Source organism: Octopus bimaculoides, chromosome 2, assembly GCF_046866305.1.
Source record: "Octopus bimaculoides isolate indiv1 chromosome 2, ASM4686630v1, whole genome shotgun sequence".
NCBI classification, from domain to species: domain Eukaryota; kingdom Metazoa; phylum Mollusca; class Cephalopoda; order Octopoda; family Octopodidae; genus Octopus; species Octopus bimaculoides.
Window position 1 is genome coordinate 16,292,958 of NC_142929.1, and position 27,500 is coordinate 16,320,457.

General features: G+C 35.5%; 1 protein-coding gene across 2 annotated transcripts in view; it reads right to left on the bottom strand.

Annotated features, from left to right (window-relative positions):
• Window positions 1–15: 15 nt before the first annotated feature.
• LOC106878755 (uncharacterized) overlaps window positions 16–27,500 on the bottom strand; it is a 190,917-nt gene continuing 163,432 nt past the window's right edge. For both annotated transcript variants that reach the window (XM_052975707.2, XM_052975699.2), the window contains 3 exons: window positions 8,235–8,395; window positions 4,301–4,526; window positions 16–243 (listed from right to left, as the gene is read on the bottom strand). In XM_052975707.2, the coding sequence (XP_052831667.1) occupies window positions 113–243; window positions 4,301–4,526; window positions 8,235–8,395 (518 nt within the window). In that variant the 3' untranslated portion in view covers window positions 16–112. The remainder of the gene's footprint in view (window positions 244–4,300; window positions 4,527–8,234; window positions 8,396–27,500) is intronic.

Here is a 27,500-nt window from a genome sequence, read left to right on the forward strand (position 1 = left end):
ATTTTATACTTATGTCCACAGAATAAAGGCGGGGATGAGATATTCATCTAAAAAAAAGAGAGAAAAAAAAGAGGAAAAAAATTCCATGTAGATCTCTTTTTCTTTTCTTTCTCTACCTCTGGATCTGTTGAATCTGCTGTATTTTCATTTTCTTGGCGAATTTCGCATTGGCAGAAGTTATTTTTGACCACATAGCGTCTTTGATTGCACTTTTAAGGGTGGTGGAATTCACTTGGCAGTATGCTGGGGTAGAAAGAGAAAGAAAGACGGAAAAGAAAAGAAAGAAGCATGAATTAAAATACTAATTGGTGATTATAAAAAAGTAATTAATTGCAGCCCATATTGGCTCAAAGTGTTTTGGGGAAGTGGGTAAATTGATTACTGCAACCCCCCCATGATATTTATTTTATCAACTGGTACTTATTTCACCAACTGAAATGATATTTATAAAGAGTAATGGTGGCCCATATTGGTTTCAAATTCTGGCACTAGGCCAACAATTTCAAGGAAGGGGTTAAGTCGATTACATTTACCCCCAGTCCTCAACTGGTTCTTATTTTATTGACCCTGAAAAGATAAAGGATAAAGTCAACCTCGGTTGAATTTAAATTCAGAACATAGAGACAAATTAAATATTACTAAACATATCATATTACTATTATAGGCGTAGGAGTGGCTGTGTGGTAAGTAGCTTGCTTACGAACCACATGGTTCCGGGTTCAGTCCCACTGCATGGCACCTTGGGCAAGTGTCTTCTACTATAGCCTTGGGCCAACCAAAGCCTTGTGAGTGGATTTGATAGACAGAAACTGAAAGAAGCCCATCGTATATATATATATATATATATATATATATATATATGTGTATATATGTTTGTGTGTCTGTGTTTGTCCCCACCAACATTGCTTGACAACCGATGCTGGTGTGTTTACATCACGATAACTTAGCGGTTCAGCAAAAGAGACCGATAGAATAAGTACTAGGCTTACAAAGAATAAGTCCTGGGGTCGATTTGCTTGACTAAAGGCAGTGCTCCAGCATGGCCGCAGTCAAAAGACTGAAACGAGTAAAAGAGTAAACATTTTGCCAAGCATGCTAACAAATTCTGCCAGTTTGTGGCCTTAAAATTGCAACTCATATTAGCATTTTAGGAAGGTCTGTGAATTAACAGAAACAATACTTTGAGATATTTAGTTATGACACTTCACATTCTGGGTTCAAGTTATACTGAGGCTAGCTTTGCCTTTTTTTCTGTCCCAAGGTTTACTGAATTAAATACTAGTCAATCACAAGGTTGATGTAATCAATTGCATCCTGTCCCAAAAACTGTGGCTGAAGGCCACAGTTAAACTAGCATTCAGAGGAAGAGCTAAGAATTTTAAATAATCAAAACTGACATTCTGTCAGTTACGATGATGTGTGCTCCAGTTGATCTGATCAATAGAACAGATTGTTCGTGAGATTGGTGTGCAAGTGGTTGAGCACTCCACAGACACGTGTACCCTTAACGTAGTTCTCAGGGAGATTCAGCGTGACACAGAGTGTGACAAGGCTGGCCCCGCTAGCTGAGTGGACTGGAGCAACAAGAAATAAAGTCTTGTTTTAGGACACAATGAGCCACTGGGTATGAAACTGTCAACCTTATGATCATTAGCCAAATACCCTAACCACTAGGCCACACATCTTGTGTGTATACATTAAATATGATGCATAGATGGCTATTTTTTTTCTCTAATACTGCTTCAATTGCATATATCAAATTTCAATTCAGCCGGACAGTTACTCACAATATCAGTGAATATTTTAATCATGCTTCCTAAATCACAGATGATGAATTCTCACCTGAGCACCAAGGTGGCTATGAGCATGTGCCACTGAGAAGGTCCAAAAAGACCAAAATGCATGTAGCATTCTCATTGGCCATTGCTGAGATGAAGCTTTATCTTCTGATATTTATTGTGTTTTTAACACATCATGTTTATAAGAGATGTTATTTTAGGACAAACAAAGCATTAACTAGCCTATCGACATTGTTTATGCATTAAGTATGATATATAGGTGGCTATTTTAATAACTGAGAATGTGACAACTTGTCCATTATATGCCAGTGTAGATGTAAAACCATAATGATGATGTTTATATTTCTAAAATGTTGTTTGCAATCGAGATGTATTTCTTTCAAGGAACTACATAAATAGAAACACACACACACACACACACACACACACACACACACTTACACACATATGCAGTTAGTTAGATTTAAACTGTGTGTTTGTGTGTATTTGTGTTTGTGTGTGTGTGATTGTATTTGTGTGTGATTGTGTGTGTGCTTGTGTGTGTTTGTGTGTATGTATGTTTGTGCATGTGTGTGCATAACACATTTGTATGTATTTGTGTATGTGTGTTTGTGTATGTTTGTGTAAGGTTTTGTCTACTCAATTTAGAGGACAAGTGAGCAAGATTTCATTTAAAATGTAGAGATTACTAACAGCGGACATTAATGTTACACACCAAGATGGAGAGAATATTGCTTGAGTACATAAACAATTGTTGGCATTGGAAATCTCAAGAGTCTCAGCCATAAATCATCAAAATATATAATATCCCTTGATGCCGGAATTGGTTGGGAAGAAAAAAAAAAAAAAAAGAGCAAAGTTCAGAGATATTTTCCAGATTCTTAGTCATAAAACAATAAGAGATAATATCACTCATTGATTTAGATATTCAGTGTTTGGCAAAATTATGGGGGGAAATGAGATTAGAAAGAAAGAAAGAAAGAAAAAGAGAGCGAGAGAGAGAGAGAAAGAGAGAACGAGAGAGGCAGATAGACAGACAGAGAGAAGGAGCGAGAAAGAGAGAGATAGAGAGATCAGAAGCATTTAACTGAAACAGTCTCTATGTTGTTCACTGTTCTTGCAGAAGCTAACATCCCTCTCGCTACCAGCTTCAAATAACCACAAATGATTTCCATTCTTATGGAAAATAACAGTGTAGGATTTTCCAATCAAGGCTAAAGAAAACTGTTAATTTTTTGCCCTGTTTTTCTTTCTTCTTGTTTCTGTTTTTCTTTGTCTTTTCTCGTTTGTTTTTACCAGTAGCTCTGCTTCCATTTTTATACAGAACTTGACAACCTGATAATAAAAGCATTTGATTGCCAGCTGATGCAATACTATCATAATTGGAAATCTACTCTGCAGCACTTCTGCTATCGATATCCAGTGAAACGCAGGTAAAAATCTCTAAATTGGTAGTTGCACAACTGGAGGTCACCAGGTAATACTCAGTAACCTGTTGCATTCAATGGACATCATTTAAGACTTCATTTCCTTGCACTGATTCATGTAAGAATATACCTGACTGATTTCACCATTGTATATTCTGTCACATAGAACATATACGATTTAAGAGTTGCAAGTAAAATGCATTATCCGAATGTGGTCAATGCCAGTGCCCCATGACTGGCTCCTGTGCTGGTGGTATGTAAAAAGCACCATCCAAACATGGTCGATGCCAGGTCTGCCTGACCGGCTCCCATGCCAGTGGCACATAAAAGGCACCATCCGAATGTGGTCGATGCCAGGTCCGCCTGACTGGCTCCCATGCTAGTGGCATGTAAAAAGCACCATCCAAACTTGGCTAATGCCAGTTCCCCCTGACTGGCTCCTGTGCCGGTGGCACGTAAAAATGCACTATTTGAACGTGATCAATGTCAGGGCCACCTGACTGGCTTCCATGCTGGTGGCACATAAAAAGCACTATCCGAATCTAATCGATACCAGGGTTGCCTGACTGGCTCCCATGCCGGTGGCACATAAAAAGCACCATAATAGATTAAAATGAAACAATAACAATTAAGAATACATATGTGCAGGAATGGCTATGTGGTAAGGAGTTTGCGTTCCAATCACATGGTTCCAGGTTCAATCTCACTATGTGGCACTTTGTCTTCTACTACAGCTTTGGGCCAACAAAAGCCTTGGCAGACAGAAAACAAAAGACGCCCAGCATATATGTATATATATATTGTATGTGTGTGTGTGTGTGTGTGTGTGTGTGCCTGTGTTTGTCCCCCACCACTGCTTGACAACCAGTGTCTGTTTACACCTCGGTAACTTAGCGCTTTGGTAAAAGGGACCAAAAGAATAAGTGGTAGGTTTAATCAAATAAGTACCAGGATCAATGTGTTCGACTAAATCCTTCAAGATGGTGCTCCAGCATGGCCGCAGTCTAATGACTAAAACGAGGAAAAAGATAAGAACAAATCTAAATAATAATAATAGTGTAGACATTCACTCACAGATGATGCTGTTAACAAGAACTGGATTCAGTTGGGTTTTGCCAGCAGCAGGGCTTGAGGAAATTGAACAGTTGATGAGTTCATGTCTCTTGAAGAAGATATTCATTAGCTGCCTGGCCATTCTGCGTCCATCTATTTTGCCTTTTTTATCATAAGCCTTCTTCCTTACACCATGGAGTTGCTCATCATATATATAGATACTTGATCCTGGCAACAGTTCCTTCATCTGTGAAATAAAGAGATTATCTTAATATAACAAACAAGACAAAATTAACTGAAGCAGATTAGAATAATTTAGAAAATTTATTTCATGCGAGAAATACTACAATGCGTTTAATTCTTACAGTAAACTGTGAGGTAAGAAGCTTGCTTCCCAACCAAATGGTTCTGGGTTCAGTCCCACTGGTCGGTACCTTAGGCAATTGTCTTCTACTATAGCCTCAGGCTGACCAAAGTCTTGTGAGCAGATTTGGTAGAGAGAAACTGAAAGAAGTCCATCATATATATATATATCATGGCACTCTGTCGATTACACTGATGAGGGTTCCAGCTGATCTGCTCAACAGAACAGCCTGCTCGTGAAATTAATGTGAAAGTGGCTGAGCACTCCACAGACATGTGTACCCCTAACGTGGTTCTTGGGGAGATTGTGACAAGGTTGGCCCTTTGAAATACAGGTACAACAGAGACACGAAGAAAGAGTGAGAGAAAGTTGTGGTGGGAGACCACAGCAGGGTTCACCACCACCCCCTGCTGGAGCCTCATGGAGCTTTAGGTGTTTTCACTCAATAAACACTCACAATGCCTGGCCTGGGAATTGAAACCGCGATCCTACGACCGCAAGTCTGCTGCCCATTGCTCCTTATATACATACATATATATGCCGACTGAAGCTTTGTGATTGAATTTGGTAGGCGGAAGTTATTGCCATGTGTGTATATGTCTGTGTATGTGCTTGTGCCTCTCCGAGAGAGAGAGAGAGGGATATATATATATATATATATATATATATATATATATATATATATATATATATATGTATGTATGTATGTATGTATGTATCTATATATTTCGTTTTGGGATTTGGTTTGCAAGATTCTTTATGTGAGTTCGTGTGTTGAAGCATATTTTGTTGTGTCTGGGGAGAGTCATTCTCCTTTAGTGCCTTATAATTTAACACACTCACCGATAAAATTTCCACTTATTTCTTTTTTTATTTTGCTAAAGTCTTTCTTGCGTCTTTCAACCTTTTTGATAGTTTCAAAACTATTGAAAAGGTTGCAGAACCCCATGTTAACAGTGAAAGAATTAGGGGTTGATTCAAGGATGGTTATTCATCATCAACATCATTTAACATCCATTTTCCATGATGGCATGGGTTGGACAGTTTTGACAGGAGCTGGTGTGGCTGAGAGCCATTCCCGGTTCCATTGTCTGTTCTAGCATGGTTTCTTTAGCCGGATACCATTCCTAATGCCAACCACTTTACAGAGTGTACTGGGTGCTCTTTACATGACACCAGCAATAGTGTTTTTCATGTGGTACTGGCACAATCAGCAGTGCTTTTTCCACATTCATGAATAATCATCATTATAACAAGATTTTTAGCTAATCATCATCATCATCATCATCATCATCATCATCGTTTAACGTCCGCTTTCCATGCTAGCATGGGTTGGACGATTTGACTGAGGACTGGTGAAACCAGATGGCTGCACCAAACTCCAATCTGATTTGGCAGAGTTTCTACAGCTGGATGCCCTTCCTAACGCCAACAACTCTGAGAGTGTAGTGGGTGCTTTTACATGCCACCGGCACGAAGGCCAGTCAGGCGGGTACTGGCAATGGCCACATTGAAAATGGTGTATTTTACGTGCCACCTGCACAGGAGCCAGTCCAGCGGCACTGGCAACGATCAAGCGGCTAATAAAAGTGAGGAATTTTTACATAATTCCAATTGATATATTAATCTGGAGGTAAAAGACACGATAACATTTATTTTTTCGCTTTTAATTTACTTGAAACAAATTTTTCATCTATAACTAAATGCCTGATTTCCAATTACTAAGCATTAGGCTTCATTAGTGAAGCTAATGCTCACACAGCAATTCATGACTTGCTCAAAATTAGAATTAGAAATACGATATACCAGTAAAGTGCAGTTTGCAACAATGATTTCTAAGGGTGTTTGCTTGAGAAACTTCCATTACAAGGCAAACAGCAGTTCCGATGAAGTTGATGCTGATAAATCAAACAAACAGAGAGCAATCAAACGGATCAAAATAATTTTGACTGTGTCTGGTATGAGAACTTTCTAGCTAAGCTGCTTGCTATAAGCTTCATTAATTTTAACCTACTGGACTGAAAGCTTCCTGTCATGCCATGCCATCATGCGATCATACCATCATAGCATAGAGGTCTCTCTGACTCACATTCTGTCAACTCTGATTTGCATCAAGGCTTGGTTATATCATCCACATTCTTCCTCTTCTACATTAACAGCCTGCTTGGAGTCACTTCTGAAAATGTTCATTCCTGCACAGATGATACCATTCTTCACAACCAATGAAGGAGCCTGAGAGTCTAGCTTCAGGAATTTACTTCCTATTCGTGCTTGCTTTCTTTATTTTTCTTTCTTTTGCCCTTTCTTCAGATTGGCTGTGTGGGTTAAGCTGACACTGCAACCACACGGTTTAGGGTTCAGTCCCACTGTACAGCACCTTGTGCAATTGTCCAGATGTCTTCTACAATACCTCCAGGTCAACCAATGCTGTGTGAGTGAATTTGGTAGATGGAAACTGTGTGGAAGCCTATCGTGTGTGTGTATGTATGTGTGTGTGTGTGTGTGTGTGTGTGTGTGTGTGTATATGGTTCAAATTTACAGAAGAAACAAATGACGAAGACAGGTGTAGGAACAACAAGCAGGTGTATTAGTTTAACGGTCGGGAAAAATGGAAAAATCTTTTACTTTTTGAGCCTTCGCTCTTCGACAGAAAGGATTAAGAGGGAAAAAATGGAGAGTGAAAAACTATGCAGAGTTCAACGGTGTGTATGTGTGTGTGCGTGTGTGTGTGTGTATGTCTGTGTGTGTGTATAAGTTTATGTATATTATCCTCAACACTGCACCACTACTACCACTTGATAATTAATGTTGGTTTGTTTACATTCCTGTAACTTAGCCGTTTGATCAAAGACACAGATAGAATAAGTATCATGCTTAAAGTGGAAGTGATTTGTTTGCCTAAAACTTTTTAAGTTGGGGCCTCAGCGTTACTGCAGTTTGGAGACCAAAAAAACAAGCGAAAGAAAGATTGTCATCTTGCAGACATTCAAATCAAGCATTAACCATATTGTCTCACCATTCTTGGAGGCCAAAAACAGTTAAGAGAACTACCGCTTTCTTGTAGACTTAACCATGTTATGGAGTAAAAAAAAAAAATGTCTTCATTCATAGGAGTGGCTATGTGGTAAGTAGCTTGCTTACCAATGACATGGTTCCGGGTTCATTCCCTTTGCGTGGCACCTTGGGCAAGTGTCTTCTACTATAGCCTCGGACCGACCAAAGCCTTGTGAGTGGATTTGGTAGACAGAAACTGAAAGAAGCCCATTGTATATATGTATATATATATATATATGTATGTGTGTGTCTATGTTTGTGTCTGTGTTTGTTCCCTCAACATCTCTTGACAACTGATGCTGGTGTGTTTACGTCCCCGTAACTTAGCGGTTTGGCAAAAGGGACCGATAGAATAAGTACTAGGCTTCCAAAGAATAAGTCCTGGGGTCGATTTGCTCGACTAAAGGTGGTGCTCCAGCATGGCCACAGTCAAATGACTGAAACAAGTAAAAGAGTAAAAAGAGAGAGAGAGAGAGTATAGCAAACATCAAACTTTGAATTATAATTTCATTCTCAACGATAAACATGTTAACTTACACTGTATTTGTCAGCGATGTCTTTACTGAGAAAACCAGCCAAAGGTCGGTCACTATTGGATGCGATACTGTCATTGCTGCTACTGTTGTGTGGACACGTTGGCAAAGGAGTCATTGGTGCCAAATTTTTATCTACAGCATTTGTATAGGTTAGCTGTAAGTCTAGAATTAAAAAAAGGAAAAAGACAAAAAAGTCACCATGAATCTTGAGAAATTTTTTAAAGCAAGAAAAAGAAATTTTAAAAGGATTCAAATGAACCTGCTCAATAAATTACACTGGAGATAAATGAATAAAAAAAAAATACAACTCAAAACCAATATATTAAACAGTTCAATCAGATTTATCTATAACTGTTCAACTATGAAAGGTTTAAAGATAGAGAGAATATCAAGAGAGACTATATAACAGTTAAAGCATAAAATATGGTTTTAATTTTTGTATATAATTTTCTATAATATATTTTACATAAGATAATAAATTATATATATATATTTTTTTAGCATAAGTAAAGAATTTCAGAAGTTTTCTACATTTAAGAACAACAACGACTGAGATTTGAATTAAATCAATATATAGCAACCTTGATTCCTCAGAAGTTATTGGAAATTGCCATTAACCATGCAGAAGATTGGAGTTGGAAAACTAGTGAGGCAACATGCTATTTTAGCATGTGTGTGTATTTGTATATATTTTAATAACAGGAAAGATGTTGTTGTTTTTGTTTAGTCCTGCTTCAACCCTGATCAAACAAACCTGTGATCAAAGGTATCCCAGCTTTCATCGTCTTGTTCTTGTGTATGTCTACAACTGCATTATTTAGTATGTAGTTTCTTATTTGAAAACAGAAGTGTATGACTTGAGGGAAATTCAGCTGCCATTTATAGCATGAGAGAATAACTGCATAGAGGCTCACTCAAAGGGTGACAGTACTGCAGATATGTCTATATGTTGGTTTCAAATTTGGGCACAAGGCCAGCAATTTCGGGGAGGGAGTAAGTCGATTACATCGACCCCATTGCTCAACTGGTTCTTATTTTATTGACCTGAAAGGAAGAAAGGCAAAGTTGACTTTGGTGGAATTTTAATTCAGCATATGAAGACTGATGAAATGGTGCTAGGCATTTTGCCCACTGTGCTTATGGTTCTGCTAGTTTTCCACCTTAGATATGTCTGTATATTAGATATATTAACTGTATCAAATCAGATTGCCATCATGAAGCAGACTCTGTAAAGAACCAACAGGATGACCTTCTGGTTTCAGTAATTATGTGGGTAATCTTTAAGAACACATGATTAGAATGTCATATGATTAGAACATGTGATTAGAATGTCATAGCAAAGCAGGTTCTTCAAGTCAAGCCAACTGGCAGGAAATGAAGGTGTAATCCAAGAACAAGATGGTTGAATAATATCCGTAGTCTCAGTTGGTCATCCTTGGGAATCCAGCTGGAAAGTGTAATAACAGTTTCTTCTGATAGGACCCTATGGAAGAGGTGCCTGAGAGCTCTATTTCACCTCCATGACTTCCCTGAGGAATAGTGGCCAGAAAAAAATTGATGGATTTTTAAGAACTACACACAACTACGGAACAACTAGTTAATGTTTCAGAAAACTTTGTCCTTTGCTGAAGTTTGTAGGGAAGAGTTTTGGGAATTAGGTGGGGCCATTTGACAGCTGACATACTTCATTATGTAGCTTCACATTACTGTTAGATTTTTAGTGTCAGAATTTCCTTATTTCATCTGAATTATATGAATTATATATATATATACATAATATGTATATACACACACACACACACATATATATATATAATTATATATACACACACACACATACATATATAATAAATAAATATATATATATATATATATATATATATATATATATATATATACATATATACACTTGTGTTTTCACAGAAGCTAAAATCACTTTAGTTTCATCGACTCAGTTGTTTTAGCTATCCTCTGTGGACTGTGCAAAAAGGTATTCATCTGTCAAATATGATGCACTGGGAATCTGGTAATAGCATGGATGTGCATGTGTATGCATGTATGTGTGTGTCTGTGTGAACACATGTGCGTGTGTGTGTGTGCATGTGTGTGCTCTATATTGTGTCAGCGTATTATGAAACTGAATGATGTTCTTTGGGTAGAGTGACATGTTTTATTTGGTGTTATTGTTAATCAATTGTTATGTGTGCATCGGCTGAAGAGACACTCCACTTATCCAGATATCTTATTGTATCTTTACAATCTACAACAAAGACAGGAAGTAGTTTGTGATGGCGAGTTTGAATTCCTGTTGGATGGAATCCATTATTTTGGTGACATTGATGTCAATGCAAGGTTCTAGACATAAAGAGATTACAATAAGAGGAATCCAAAAAAAACAAAAAAACAAAACAAAAAAAAAAAACTCTATTTGATAGCTGATGTTTTCCAGATCATTAATATAGTATTTAAAAACAATCATAAACTGCTGTAGTTGTTAATAAAGTTAATACGAATTCATGCGGAGAGGTCTGGCAGAAAACCAAAAAGAAAAAAAAAAAAAAAAAAAAAATGGCATTTGAATGGATTTGTTTCATTTAGGAAAATATGTTAACTCCTATGTTGAGTCACGTATACTAAAACATTGATGCTTTCTCTTATTGACCATTTCCATTATGACGTTTAAGATTTTTTCCTCCGTGATAACCGGAAAGAATTTTTATGAACTTATCTTCTGCCAAGATTAAGTGATAACATTACCAGCCACTTTGTTTTCCTTTTGACTCTGAAATACCCTGCCAACCCTCCCTCCCCACTCCCTCCCTCCCTCCCTCCCTCCCTCCATCCATCCATCCATCCATCTACCTATCTATCTATCTATCTATTTATCAATCTATCTATCTATCTATCTATCTATCTCTCTATCTATCTATCTATCTTTGTCTATCTCTCTATCTATCTATCTATCTATCTCTCTATCTATCTATCTATCTATCTTTGTCTATCTCTCTATCTATCTATCAGATTATCTGTCTGCCTGCCTGTCTGTCTGTCTGTCTGTCTGTCTATCTATCTACCTGATCCATCCATCCGTCCGTTTGTTTGTCTGTCTCTCTATCTCTGTCTCTCTCTGTCTCTCTCTCTCTCTCTCTCTCGTTTCTTTCTTATTTTAATATTTTTGTTAACTTTATCATGGAATCCAATAAAAGAACAAACTTCCACTGTAAAGTTGTCTGTTAAACAGATAGAGAGGTAAAGATTGTGTAGATGCCTATCTCGCACACACACACACGCACTCACACACACACACACACTCACACGCGCGGGTTTCTTCTTTCAATTCAGATAATACACATAAAATTACAGACCCAATCTTTGTTATCTGTGCCTATCCATCCCTCTCTCTCTTTCAACCTTAAATACACACACACACACACACACACACACACACAAATATAAAGAGAACAAAAAAAGAGAGAGAGAGAGTGAGAGAGAGAGAGAGAATCTATAGCTTCAAACTAAAAGACATGGCACGATCATTCTTAAAGAATTTGTTTTCAACTCTCATATCACAATATCAGATGGTCAATGTATTTACTTTAGCCTTAAGCAACTTAATTATCAATAAAAGAAAGGAAAAAAGAATAAAGGAAAAGAAGGAAAAGAAGGAAGAAAATAGTGATTATCGAATTAAGTATGAATGATAACCTTATGAAGTACAATGTTGTTTCTAATATCATATTCACAACCCCACTTTTCATAAAATGCATATACACATACACACACACATATATAAACATGTGTTGTGTCTATGGTCTCTGTGTATGAATGAGTGAGAGAGAGAGAGAGAGAGAGAGAGAGAGAGAGAAAACATAATCTCTCTTTTTACTCTTTTACTTGTTTCAGTCATTTGACTGCAGCCATGCTGGAGCACCGCCTTTAGTCGAGAAAATCGACCCCAAGACTTATTCTATCGGTGTCTTTTGCCGAACCGCTAAGTGAGTGGACGTAAACACACCAGCATCAGTTATCAAGCGATGTTGGGGGGGACAAACACAGACACACAGACACACACACACACACACACACACACACACATACGATGTGCTTCTTACAGTTTCTGTCTACCAAATCCATTCACAAGGCTTTGGTCGGCCCGAGGCTATAGTAGAAGACACTTGCCCAAGATGCCACGCAGTGGGACTGAACCTCGAACCATGTGGTTGGTAAGCAAGCTACTTACCACACAGCCATTCCTGAACGTGGATGTTTGTCATCATCATCATCATCATCGTAATCATTACCATTTAACATCCGTTTTCCTTGCAGGCATGGGTTGGAGGGATTGACAGGAGCTGGCAAGTCAGATGATTGTGCCAAGTTTGACTGTCTGCTTCCAAATGGTTTCTATGGCTGGATGCCCTTCCTAACACCAACCACTTTACAGACTGGTGTGTAAATATAGAGATACGGACCAACAAACAGACAGGCAAATGGATACTCTTTTACATGTTTCAGTCATTTGAATGCAGTCATACTGGAGCACCACCTTGGTCAAAGAAATCGATCCCAGGACTTATTCTTTGTAAGCCTAGTACTTATTCCATTGGTCTCTTTTGCTGAGCCACTAAGTTTTGGGGACATAAACACACCAACATCATTTGTCAAGCGATGGTGGGGGGACAAACACAGACACAAAAACACACACACACACACACACTGTTCTTTAAGAAAGGATGCTTTGAATTTCACTTTTAGTATTGTTTTCACAGCTGGATGCCCTTCACAACATCTACCACTTCACTGTTACCATGACAAAATATACCCAATGTTGTGGCTCTAACACTAGAGCGGGAAGGGGTGAGAGATTAATAAATGACTGAAGATGATAAGAAGTGCTAGGGTGACAAGGAGGGGGTGAAGTTTTGTAGAAAGGGTCAAATAGGTTTAACAAACCCCAAGATATGCTGGAAGTAGTTTATGGTAAATGGGAGAGCTCACTACTAGTCTTAGTCACATGGACAGCCAATGTATAGTGAAAGTCAAAAGGATATATATATATATATATATAGAGAGAGAGAGAGAGAGAGAGGTTTGAGCATTATAGACATGAGCAATAGAAGCATGCATGTCACTGGTATGATTGACAAAGAGATGAATGATAAGGGGACTGTACAGAAAGTGGGGTCTATGATAAAAAGTTGAGTGATGGCTGCATCAGAAAGATCACTGGTAGGTATATGAGAGAGAGAGAGAGAGAGAGAGAGAGAGATAGATAGAGAGAGAGAGAGAGAGAGAGAGAGAGAGAGAGAGAGAGAGAGAGAGAGAGAGGGACAGACAGACAGAAACAGAGAGAGAAGAGGATATAGAATTGGTTGAAGAGGTAGGCTTGGCAAGGCTGATCTTGGGAACTTGAACTTTATGGAGAAAATGATAAGAAACCAGGATGAATGGCAATATGCAGTTTTTGAGAAGATCCATCCAACTCAGTGAAACTAACTTCCGGAAGCACAGTGTATATATATATATATATATATAGATATGCAGGGCAGGGAATCGTCAATTAGTAATAAAATTAATAATCAACAATTTTGCCGGGTAGCTCAGTATGAAAAAACCTTCTTCGGTAAAAATTTATAATCATAAATATATAGGGATTGACAGTAACCTGCTTCTCCAACATACTGAGAATTCAGAAATAGCAGTCAAAGAACTACTGATTTCAAAACTACAAATTATTACTCCAGATTGATAGCGATATTTTTGATACACACAGAACAAAAAACAGTAGAGAAGAGTAAAAAACACTTGCCTTTAGTTAATTTAGTACAATTGTTTCACAGTTAAGAGTAAAATACTCTATTCTGATCTTCAGCTAAATATTCTAATAAATTTGTTAATGTCTAAATAACTCACGTTAATTTTGACCATGTGAACATCAATACCACGTGAGGAAGACGTTAAGAAATTTATCGGCCAGTAAGTTCAAAATCCCTCGCCCTAATGAATTTCAATTCAGTGTGTATCAGAAATAGTCCTGCACAGGAAAGAGACTCGTACGAATTCCTGTGGTTAAACTATCCACCTTAGAGTTATTATTAAAATATAGATATGCAGGGCAGGGAATCGTCAATTAGTAATAAAATTAATAATCAACAATTTTGCCGGGTAGCTCAGTATGAAAAAACCTTCTTCGGTAAAAATTTATAATCATAAATATATAGGGATTGACAGTAACCTGCTTCTCCAACATACTGAGAATTCAGAAATAGCAGTCAAAGAACTACTGATTTCAAAACTACAAATTATTACTCCAGATTGATAGCGATATTTTTGATACACACAGAACAAAAAACAGTAGAGAAGAGTAAAAAACACACTGAATTGAAATTCATTAGGGCGAGGGATTTTGAACTTACTGGCCGATAAATTTCTTAACGTCTTCCTCACGTGGTATTGATGTTCACATGGTCAAAATTAACGTGAGTTATTTAGACATTAACAAATTTATTAGAATATTTAGCTGAAGATCAGAATAGAGTATTTTACTCTTAACTGTGAAACAATTGTACTAAATTAACTAAAGGCAAGTGTTTTTTACTCTTCTCTACTGTTTTTTGTTCTGTGTGTATCAAAAATATCGCTATCAATCTGGAGTAATAATTTGTAGTTTTGAAATCAGTAGTTCTTTGACTGCTATTTCTGAATTCTCAGTATGTTGGAGAAGCAGGTTACTGTCAATCCCTATATATTTATGATTATATATATATATATATATATATATATATATATATATATATATATATATATATATATACATATATATATGCAATCACCATGCTTGATTGCTAAATCCACAAATTTATTATTTTTCTTTCTGTTTATTTTCTCTTATTCCTTTCTGTTGAAGACCTTAGGCTCGAAATGTAAAAGACTTTCTGACTTTCCCGAATATCAGACTAATATAATTGTTTGTTGTTCATACATCTGTCTTTGTCTTTTGATTTTCTGTAAATTTCAACTATATTTATATATATATATATATATATATACACACACACACACACATGTATGCATGTGTATATATATGCACAACTGGATATGTCATTCAATTTCCACCTCAGGACCCCACCACCATCCATTATCTCTCTAATCGTAGATTTTCCTTGATACCATTAATTTTTCTCACTGTCTGGAACTTTTTCACTTGATACCCATCCTTCATCATTAACAATGTCATCTCTGCCCACATTTTGCATTGATCACCCCTCTGAGACACCAAATTATCTTTCCTTCTCCATCATTATATGATTCTTACTCTCTCCTTGTTCTATGCCTACCTCTCTCTCCTTCTCTTGCCTCACTCTTACAATTTATCAAACCAAACATTATCTCTCTCTCTCTCGTACACTCACTCTCTCTCGTACACTCACTCTCTCTCATCCTTCCTCTGTCTACTGTATCATCATTACTACTATGCTGCAGTTTACCCCACGCATTGTTGGTTACCGCCTACTCATGATTGACCCTTCATTACGATTACAGGAAAGTTCACCACGAGCAAAGTTTACCCGGAAAATATATCCATAATATCTCACCATTAATAGTTAAAAACTATTTTATTGAACAAAAATGGTGAATTGATGATGGTGAACTTTCCTTGTAGTGAACTGATGATGGTGAACTTTCCCTGCGAAGACAGTGAACATACCCTGCAGTGAACCGATGATGGCGAACTTTCCCTGTAGTGAATTGATGGTGGTGAACTTACCGGACATGCTTCATTACATCCATCCTTAAGTCCTATCCAATCTCTTTAGTTGTCACCTGCTCTTCCCGACCTCCCTTACTTTATCATTCCTCCCCTCTTAGTTTTCATTCATTATATTTACACCCTGTCACCCTTTTCCCATCTCTCTCACTCTCCCATACACTCCTGCAACCTCAACCAAGAAACAGATACCAGTTTACATGATTACCACTGGCAGATCATTTTCAGTGTGACTGGATACAAGTCCCAGTTATTTAAGGTCCCATATCAGTATTTCGTCTGCTGCTACGTTCTGAGTTCAAATTCCGCCAAGGTTGACTTTGCCTTTCATCCTTTCGGGGTCGATAAATTAAGTACCAGTTACGCACTGGGGTCGATGTAATCGGCTTGTCTGTCCTTGTTTGTCTCCTCTATGTTTAGCTCCTTGTGGGCAATAAAGAAATAAGAAAAGAACAGAGTGGTCATTGCTGGAATGTGATTGATCATGTAAGCTAAATGGGATTGTTTATCATCATCATCATCATCATCATTATCGTCATCATTTGTCTGTTTTCCATGGTGGCATGGGTCTATGGATATCTGAATTCAATCACCAAGTGGTGAAAACTAGGCAATAAAGCCAAGTTAACAGTAAATGACCTTTAGCTGTTTTTAGTAACTGGATTGTGGTCATGTTGGGGCATCACCTTTATGGATGTCCTTAATTAAATCTACTCTCCAGCAAGTACTCGTAGACCAATATTTATTTTCACCAATCTCAAGAGGATAAAACTCCAACATTTACCTGGACAGGATTTGAAATTTTCAGTGTAAACTGACATAACTAAATGTCACAAAGTACTTAGTCTGATGCTCAACCAAATCTGCAATCCACCAGACAATTAAATATTGACTGCTAACACAAGAACAAGGCCAGTGCATGACAAGTTACTTACTTTAACATTCCAAAGAGGCAGAGCTAAACTTTGGCAGTATTTAAATTCAAGATGAAAAGGAACACAACTAAATAACCATAGTACATTTTGTCTGATGCTCCAGCGATTCTACCAGCCTACCAGCTAAATAATTCATATATTGATTCTATCATTAATTAATTCATATATTCTATCATACATTACATAACCATTCATGGATATTCCTGTATTTCTTTCTCCAATCACAATTTTTTTCTATTTTTTTTTTTTGTATTGACTAAAGCTATTTAGAAAAAGAGAACATACCAGCTCCTCACCTCTGTTAAACATGATCTAATAAAGAAACTTCAATATTGTCCCTCCCGAAATGCTAGAAATCACATCCACACTGTCTTAGAAAACGAAGGACACATTGGATGATGTAGTCTTAGATATACTATTCCACCCCCACCCCCACCCTCCCAAAAAAGGAAAGACAAAATAGTCACAAGAGGATTTGATCAATCAAGGTTGGCCAGGGATTTAACTACAACATTAGGCTACTGATAACATTTTCTAAGCCATCTTAATGAATTGTAAGTCATCTTAATAAATTCTAAGCCTTCTTAATAAAATTTAAACCATCTTAATAAGTTCTAAGCTGTCTTGATAAATTCTAAAACTTCTTAATAAATTCTAAGCGATTTACTAAATCAGATTACTGTACTATTGTTAGTCTCCATAAAGTTACACTGTTACTTAAAACATTAATTTATGTAAGTTACTTGCATGTGAAGAAGAGATACATCAGAGAGACATTTGGTTATATAAGATCCTTCAAATATAATTTATTTGAATCCATTCCTGACTGTATTTTGAATAAGTACACTGCATAATTACACTCATTTGTTTTATCTTTAACGTGTTTTGGTCATTAGACCGTGGCCACGCTGGGGCACCGGCTTCAAGAATTTTTAGTTGAATGAATCAACCCCAGTAGTTAAATCTTTTTAAGCTTGGTACTTATTCTATCATTCTCTTTTGTTGAGCTGCTAAGTTATGGGGATGTAAATACACCAAGCAGTGGTGGTGGTGGTGGTGGGAACAAACACCGACACAAAGACACACACACATACATAGATTCACATATATATATATATACGACAAGCTTCTTTTAGTTTCTGTCTGCCAAATCCACTCACAAGGCTTTGTTCGGCATGGGGCTATAGTAGAAGACTATGCAGTGGGACTGAACCTGGAACTATGTGGTTGAGAAACAAACTTTTTATCACAAAGCCTTGCTCAACATCCTTTTTTACATGCTAGCATGGGTTAGCATTTTACAACCAGACGATCTTCCTATTGTCAACTGCTACCCATTTCCCAACACTGTCATGGTTCAACCAATCTAAAAACATGGACTAATAACTTATTAACCCCAGAAGGATAACAGCAAAGTTGGCCTCAGTGGGTCTTGAACTTAGAATGTAAAGAGCTACAACAGATTTTACAGGTCATTTTAACCAACAGTCTAACAATTTTGCCAGATTCCCACCTTTCTCTTGGACATCATTGATATCGTGGAGGGGAAATTTGCTGCAGGGGAAATGTCAAAACTCACTTAAAAAGAAAAAAAAAAAAAGAAGACCCCTGGGCTTCTTCTAGGAGAAAAAACATTCCAGAGGCAGTTGCATGGTCAACTCTGACCAATGGAGGCTTTAGATAAGTTGGAAAGGTCATGAATGGAAGACTTTTATCACAGGTTTGTTTGATCAGAACAACAACATTAATATCATCATCAACAACAACAACAACAACAAAAACACCAACAACAACTACCACCATTATGCTGAAAGTAACTTTATGAGTAGAGTAACAATATTCCTTAGGGACAAAGCTTTTGTTGTTGCCCCTTTGAACTGTCCTATCTTCTATGGCATTATCTGATGCATTGATGTAATTCCTGTTTCAATGAGGTAACCAGAAAGATGTTCAGAAATCACTGATTCTATAAATATGGAATGTTTAACATAACATAATTATTTATGTAGAACAAACCTATTTTTTAAAACCAGATTTCTAAACCTAAATATTAGGGATGGATATAGTATGTGAAAACTAAATGTTACTCATTTTGTCATAGTTGAGTGTGTCACCATGGTTGAGATGACAAAATGGAAGTAATTTCATTGTATTGGTTGTTAAAGCCAACTGATGTGTGAAGAAGAGTTAAAATCATGATACTACATTTTTCTATGATAGTAGAAATTTATTAAATATTGGTCCGTGGATTTATTACTGTGAAATTACTACACAAAGCAGAATATAATACTTTCATTATTGCAAATACTATTTGAGTTATTTAATGCAAAATTTAAATTGATAAATAATCAATAAATTAATTTAAATTAATTAATAATCAATAAAGATTATTCATAAATATTGTCATTATCAAAATATAAATATAAATTTAAAAAAAAAAAAAAAACTCCTAAAACTTTTATTCCCAAAATTCTGTAATTATTATCATAATGAACCATCACTATAAATTTTTCTATTGAAACAACAAAAGTATTTTATAATGAAAGTATTTATGTGAAAATGTTTACATTCTGTATTATGTCTTTTAAACTTGTTCAGTCTGATAGGATTTCAACAGGCTGTCTTCACAGAAGACGCACTTTTTATAGATTACACCAGTTCAAAATTTGTTTATTGTTTTGAGGATATGTGAATATTTTCAAAATATTTTAGATAGCAATTATAATAAATCTGACTAAACACACCTTTTTTTCCCCATACATCATAATATAAGATGAATAAATAACAAATAAATAAATAGATAAATAAATAAATAAATAAAATCTGTGTACATTATACACGAGTGATAGTTACTGGGATTTCATAGCAAATGACCAGTAATGCTCATTATATGCAAGTCTGCAGTATATATGAATAAATATGGTATCTACAATAAGATGACATTGAGAATAATGAATACTACTAAAGTATTAAAAACTATATCATCTCACTAATAACATGATTTTCACCAAGAAAAAGAAAAAAAAAAACCAAAGTCATTTTTAAAATACAGTTGTTAGTGTAGTTGTTGTTTTGTTCAGTCCCAGGTCAATCCTCACCAAACAGATCAAAACATTCGTCTCTCTACCAATATTTTGAAAACATAGCAGAACTTAATACATTTAATGTAAAAACATTTTTACATTATGTTCTTCTATTTCGGTGAGTCCTCTCAAAATACAACGGAATGCATTAGCATCTTTAATGTCGCACTTTTGCTTTCTCAATCTTAGCTACGAGTATTCGGTTCTGTTTACCACTAACCAAACTTTCATCAAGAGATGACTAGCTGAATAAATGTAATATCCCAAGATACAGTGATATAGTCACTAAAATTAGATATATACATACATAAGGTCAAATATTAATTATAGATGCAGGCATATAAACAGATATTCATGATTATTATACTTGATCAAAACTGACTAGCTTTATAGTGTTAATATACATACATACAAACATATGTGTGCGTGTGTGTGTGTGTATATATATATATATATATATGTGTGTGTATGTATGTGTATGTATACATATATGTGTGTGTGCGTGTGTATTACATATATATGCGTGTTCAAGTTTAGCATTGCAGATTAAATGGCTGAGTTGAATGTAGTATCTAAAAGCGTACAGATACAATAATGCAGATTTTGATGAAGTCAGTGAAAAAGGTATATTTATGCTGTATTATTACAGAAACAAATTTAATGTAACCAAACAAAGATTTTAAGCTCAGAGCCTCAAGGCTCTGTGTTCAAAACCTGCTTTTAGTTGACTGGAATTTCTTCTTTGCAGATTCAATAAATGAAATATTGCAGGTTTTTACTGATCTGCCTGTATTTTATAACCATAAGTATAATACAAGCATGTCAAACATTTTTTACAAACTCACACATTAGGAAAACTATTTGCATACAAACACATGCACATATACATGTACGACAACTATACATACATACATACAATCATACATACATCATATTTCTTTATTGCCCACAAGGGGCTAAACATAGAGGGGATAAATAAGGACAGACAAGGGGAGTAAGTCGATTACATTGACCCCAGTGCGTAACTGGTACTTAATTTATTGACCCTGAAAGGATGAAAGGCAAAGTCGACCTCGGAATTTGAACTCAGGACGTAATGGCAGATGAAATACCACTAAGCATTTCACCCAGCATTCTAATGTTTCTGCCATCTCGCCACCGTCATGACATACATACATACATCATCGGGTTCATCATCATCAACATCATTTCAACATCCACTTTTCCATGTTTGCATGACTCAGGCATCATTTGTTGGGGCACGTTGTCTATGGCTCGATGCCTGCCCTGCTGTGAACCCTCACCAGTTTCCAAATAAGGTAATATTTTATCAATGATCAGACATGTTTTCACAGAAGATTGGAAATGAAAGACACAGTTTGCACAATGGTGACATTTATTTACAACTATCAGATGATGTCAAGGTAAGGACATAGTAAACCACACACACACACACACACACACACATATACATATATACAAAGGGTTTCTTCCAGTTTCTGCCTACTTTGCTTTTCATCCTTTTGGGGTTGATAAAATAAGTACTGACTGAGCACTGGGGTTGATGTAATTAACTGGCCCCTCCTCTAAAAATTCAGGCCTTGTGCCTATAATAGAAAAGATTTCTTTTTTCAAAGTGGTGGGCACGAAGAATCGTTAGCAAGCCAAACAAACTGCTGGGGTCGATGTAATCCTCTGTCACCTCCCTTCAAATTTACTGGCCTTGTTCCAAAACTTAGAAACACACACACACACATACATACACATACATGAATGACAAGCTTCTTTTAGTTTCCATCTAGCAAATTTACTCATAAGGTTTTGGTTGACTTCAGGCTATAGTAGAAGACAATTGCCCAAGTTCCACACAGTGGGACTGAACCCAGAACCCTGTGGTTGGGAAGCCAGCTTCTTACCACACAGCCATGACTGTACCATATACATGTATGTATATATATGTTTGTGTGTTTGCGTAATGTGGGTGCATGTGTGCATACAACTCTATATTTGATAACAGGAGCATTTAATTAGTTAATTGTTTCAGTCATGGGATCTAAATTCTAATCAGAGGCAGAATATATAATTAAAATGGCTCCCTTATGCAACTGCATAAATTCTTTTATTTTAAACTTTCAATGTTATGGAAATGTATTTAAGCTACTTTCAAACATAAAGATCTATACATGAGGATTTAACATGGAGGAGAATGAAAACAACTCTTTTTTATTTTCACTTTTGAATACCAAACAAAACTTTATGAGATGTTATATATTATAATAGCCTTTTCTTGTAGGAGAGCTGTCAGTTTTCTTCAAGATTAGAAAACACAAATACAAATGCACACACACACACGTGTGTGTGTGTATATGCATGTATGTTTATATATAAATACATAAACATATATGTTCATATATATATATATGCGTGTGTGTGTGTGTGTTTAATATATGTATGCATGTATTTATATGAAAGTGACCTCAAAGAGTTTTAGCACAAAGTACCATAAAAACAGGCAAAGTGAATGCAGCTATGGTTAAGCAATGTATCAGAATGGCAAGTTAAAAAGATTGGAATTAGATAAAACAAAACTAAACCAAACCAAACAAAACAAACAAATAAATGAAAATAAAAAAACAAAATAGATGAAGAAAATGGTTGGTTAGAGACATTTATACTGATTCCAAAGTCATCTATAAAGCTGATATTAGTAAATATTGCATTATAAGAAACAAAAAAAATCAGTGAGATGGAACATTTTTGAATAAATGTTAAAGTTAGAAAATATGAACAAAACATAGAAAAACACTCTAAAAAAAGGGAGGGGGAATAAAATAACAAAAACAAACAAGACAAAAATATATTGGCTATTAGTAGTTTTGAAAACACTGTAAACGGTATGTAAATAAATATACATGGCTACTTCAGACAATTTAAAGAAACTAACTGATAGACACATTTTCTGTACCCTTTGATCGATTAAGTTTTCCAAAATTACAAATATTGTATAAAAAAGACTTTGAATTGTTGTACATCTAAGAAAAACATCAAGTGATATCACTTTGAATTTGTGAACATTTTATAATTTGATATATTACATTCATGCAGGAGCAAATGTGGTTGCATGGTTTTAGGTTCAGTCCTACAAGTGTCTTGTACAAACCCTGGGCCAATCAAAGCCTTGTGAGTGGATTTAGTAGACAGAAACTGAAAAAGCCCAATGTATATACATATGTATGTGTGTGTGTGTGTGTACATATATATATATATGAGATGCAGCACAGAATTTTGTCAGTGAACAGGTCACAATCTCAAAGCAACGAAAATATTTTGACAAATTAAATTTAAATGTTGAAGTGAATCTAACGGTTTTTGTGTGTTATTTTAATGGCTTATAAACATCTTCCACACTGCAATTGTTTTCGTTTTAGCACACAATCTCAGATCAGGTCACTTGCTATGCAAGTACATCTCCGTAATATATATATATATATATATATATATATATATATATACATTTAGCAGTTGAAATATATGACAAACATATTTCAACCAAAACTAAATCTCTTTTTGTTGATTTGGTTAGTTAGAGAACACTGTACCAAGTTTTAAGTCCTTTACCATTATCAACTACATGGAAAACAAGAGAGACTCAATGATATTTAACTTGCTCACAATAGCAACCACATTTCGCAGAAATCACATCTAACATCTCAGAAAAAAACGAAGGGTACACTGGATAATGTTAAAATAAAAAATGGGATAATCATGCATAGGACATCTTGATCGTAAGTCTTCTTAACCAGGGTCAAAATGGGGTTAAACCATAAAAAAATATAGAGGAAGTTACATCTATACAGCATGGGTTAATGTGAGCTACATATTAACTATAGGCAAGAGTGGGTAGCTGAATGGTATAAACAAAACATTCTAATTTATGTCTTAACCCATTACCTCCCATAATTCTATTAACTGGAATTTTTTTATGAAACTTTGATTTCTAGCATAAAACAGCCTTAGAAACACGCTGGAATGACCAAAATAACATTTCAAAATAACATTTTAAATAGAAATAAGCAAGATATTGGGTGAAAAATTAGCAAACCTCATTTGAATATCAGAGAAATATACCTAGTAGATATAGCAAAAAGGTTAGATATGTGTAAATATTGACAGATAATTACGAAATTTGAAATTTTTAAGTGATCTCATATGAGATCACTGGTAGGTAATAGGTTAATTAGTGGTATTCTAATGGTTTCTAAGCTCTACATTTGATGATACTAAAATTACAATACACACACATTGAGTTGATATCACTATGATTTATAATAGATACGTTGCTTGAGAGGTTAAGGTGAGAGAATATTGAGCAATTGTTTCTGACAAAAAAAAAAAAAAGACAATTGTTCCAATAAAAACTGTCTCAACCATGAAGAGTAAATGAATGTAAAAACAAAATGGAAACCAAAAAAAAAAAAAAAAAAAAAGGAAAAGTAAGACAGATCCTGAATGTACCAGTTCTTATCTCGATTAAAGCATGTAGTAAAAAAGTGAAATAAATAAGTAATTAACAAGATTCAGCAAAAATGTAAATGGATTTCCAGTAGTGAGAGTAGCAGTGGCATTTCATGAAAGATGCATCGACTGACTGTGAAAAAGGATTCATTCTGGATCCTGGTTAGAAATTGTCCCACATGAATATAATCAATATAGCTGAAGCACTCAAAGCTGCTTACATTATTAACTGATTGAATCTTACTTTGTTTAACGAGCTGGCATTAGTTGTGACTATAAAATTCCCATGTGGAAAGTGACCAGTCCATTATCAAGGAACAGTAATGAAATGTTGCGAAATATAACAGCTTGCCACTATTTCATAATTAAAATGGCAGTTGGTTAGTATTCTATTGAAATGGTCGGCATAATTGGCAGTAAATTGAAACCAGTACATAAGCATGAAGTAACTGAGGCAAATTGTGCTGAAACAAAAAGTAACTACAATTAACTAACTGTTTGAAATGTCCCTTAAGTCACAGAAGTGGATTAGTCACTAAAATTTCATCATGTGTCTTTATTATTATTATGAAACAAGTCATTTTTAATCATGATAATGGAAAATAAAAAAGTATTTAGATGTCGTAATAATCTAAGAAACGCTTCAACTGAATTTCTTTTTTTTATTTTTTTATTTAACAACAACAAAGCTTTTTAATTCAATGGAAGAACTTTCAAAGATTAATCCTTGAGATCCAGATCAAAAGAGAACTTAGTAACAGCTAACAATTAAGCAAATAGCATAGTAAAATATTTTTTTCTTAAAGCCATTACAGATGAATTAAAATGATTGCCCTAAAATACGTAATGTAACTTCAAAATATATCTAAATTTAAGAAAGTCAATCTTTCCTAGTTCTTATTTTATATCAAGTGAAAGATAAATAGTAGAAAGGAACTTGGTTCGTTAGTAAACATTCAATCAACAACTAGAGAATTTATCATCATCGTCATCATCATCATTTGAACGTCCGCTTTTCCATGCTTGTACTGGTCTTGATTGAAATTCTAGAACAGTTTAGAAGAGAATCTCATCAAGTTGTTGTAGCTATTACAGAATCTCTCCAACAAATGTTCCCAGCAGTTAAAATTTGGGGGTTATTTGACAGTTCAGCACCAAATTAATTATGCAATGTCAAGGGCACAGATCACAGTCAAAGAGTTTGGGCTCATTTTCTTTCAATTATAATGAAGGTTTACATTTGAAAGAGGTGGAGGCAATTAACTCTCACCTCCACCCCAAATAGTAGACTGGTATTTACCAGAAGAGTGAGAACAAATCAATCCAAGTGGGATTTGAACTTTAAACACAACAGGACATAATTAGATACTGCAAGACATGTTGTCTGGTGTCCCTATTGATTCAACTACTCCTCTCCAGCCTAGGTTTTTGTTTTTCCAATTATGATTAATAAAGTTGTTCAGTAATTAATTTCCAGAAACATGAGGGGGGAAAAAAATTAAGAAAAACTATCTCTCTCAAGTAGCATCTGAACTGATAGTTAGTTAAATTAATTAACAATTACATCCATATTTGGACATTTCTCAATATTTGTTGGAGACAAACCCCTCCTGAATCAAAGAAAATCTAATAAAACCAGTTTAGAAACAGATTAAAGTGGGTTTTGTACAGTTTTGCTTTTTTTTTTAACGAAAGTTTCATTAAAAATGTGCGCAGAAAATAACAAACAAAATATCTATTTGAAATAACGTCAAAAAGAAAGAAGTCAATCATAATAGCATACTTAATTTTCACTAACATCAGTCTTTTTCCTTCTATTCTAAGACATAATGAAATTAAATTGAGAAAGACAAACAAAGAAGCTTCTATGTCGTCTCATTTGGTCAGTCAAGTTTCTCAATTATAACACTATTTCAAACCTACAAACTTTGTCTTCATATTTGTATTCTTTATTCAATTACTTTACAACCAAAAGCTACAGAACTACCAGAAACAGACATGCATGTAGACACACATTCATAGAGGCAGAGAAAATGGTTAAGAAAGCTAGTGTCTGTTACGTTTGCTTGTTGGTTGTCTAAACAATATGTGGTTTTCATGTAGTTCTACTTTTTGAATAAAGAACTGTTTGGTTTATGAATCTGTCACTTTAATAATGGATTGACTTTGGAATTATTCCATCATCCTTCATAATGACTAATTATGCATCAAAGAAGATGAAACTCTCATCAAGAGGAACATCCAACCATTAATCTTTATAGTCAACAAGTTTCTGTGGAATAGATGGGAATAAAAAGACTTTCCAACATCATCCTAAGACATAGCATTATGCTGCACATATGTAAATGTTTGTAGAGAGAAATGTAACCCACATAAAAGAAAACTGGATAGTAGGTGACAGACAAAGTGTGTATGTGTATGTGTATGTGTGTGTGCGCATGGGTGTGTATGCATGGGTGTGTATGTGAGCGTGTGTGCATGTGCATATGAATCTCTGTGTGTGTGCATGCAGGTGTGTGTGTGTGCATGCAGGTATGTGTGTGCATGTGTGTATGTGAGCATGTATGTATGTGCATATGAATGTGTGTGTGCGTGTATGTATGGGTGTGTTTGCGAGATTTTTTTAATTTTTATTTTTCTTTATTGCTTACAAGGGGCCAACACAACGGGGATGGGTGTGTATGTGAGCATGTGTGTGCATGTGTATACGAATGTATGTGCATGCATATATGTGTGTGCATGCGTGCATGTGTGAGTGTGTTCAAAAATTCCCTTCATTGCATATGAAGTTTAATAAACACCTTGCCCATGCTATATAAAAATCACCTGCACTAATGCCAGTAAAAGGCACTTGTACCGATACCACATAGCAAGCAACCATGCCAACTCTATGTAAAAGGTACTTGTGCCAGTGCCACATGAAAAGCACCCAAGTTGGTGTCACATAAAAAGCACCCAGTACACTC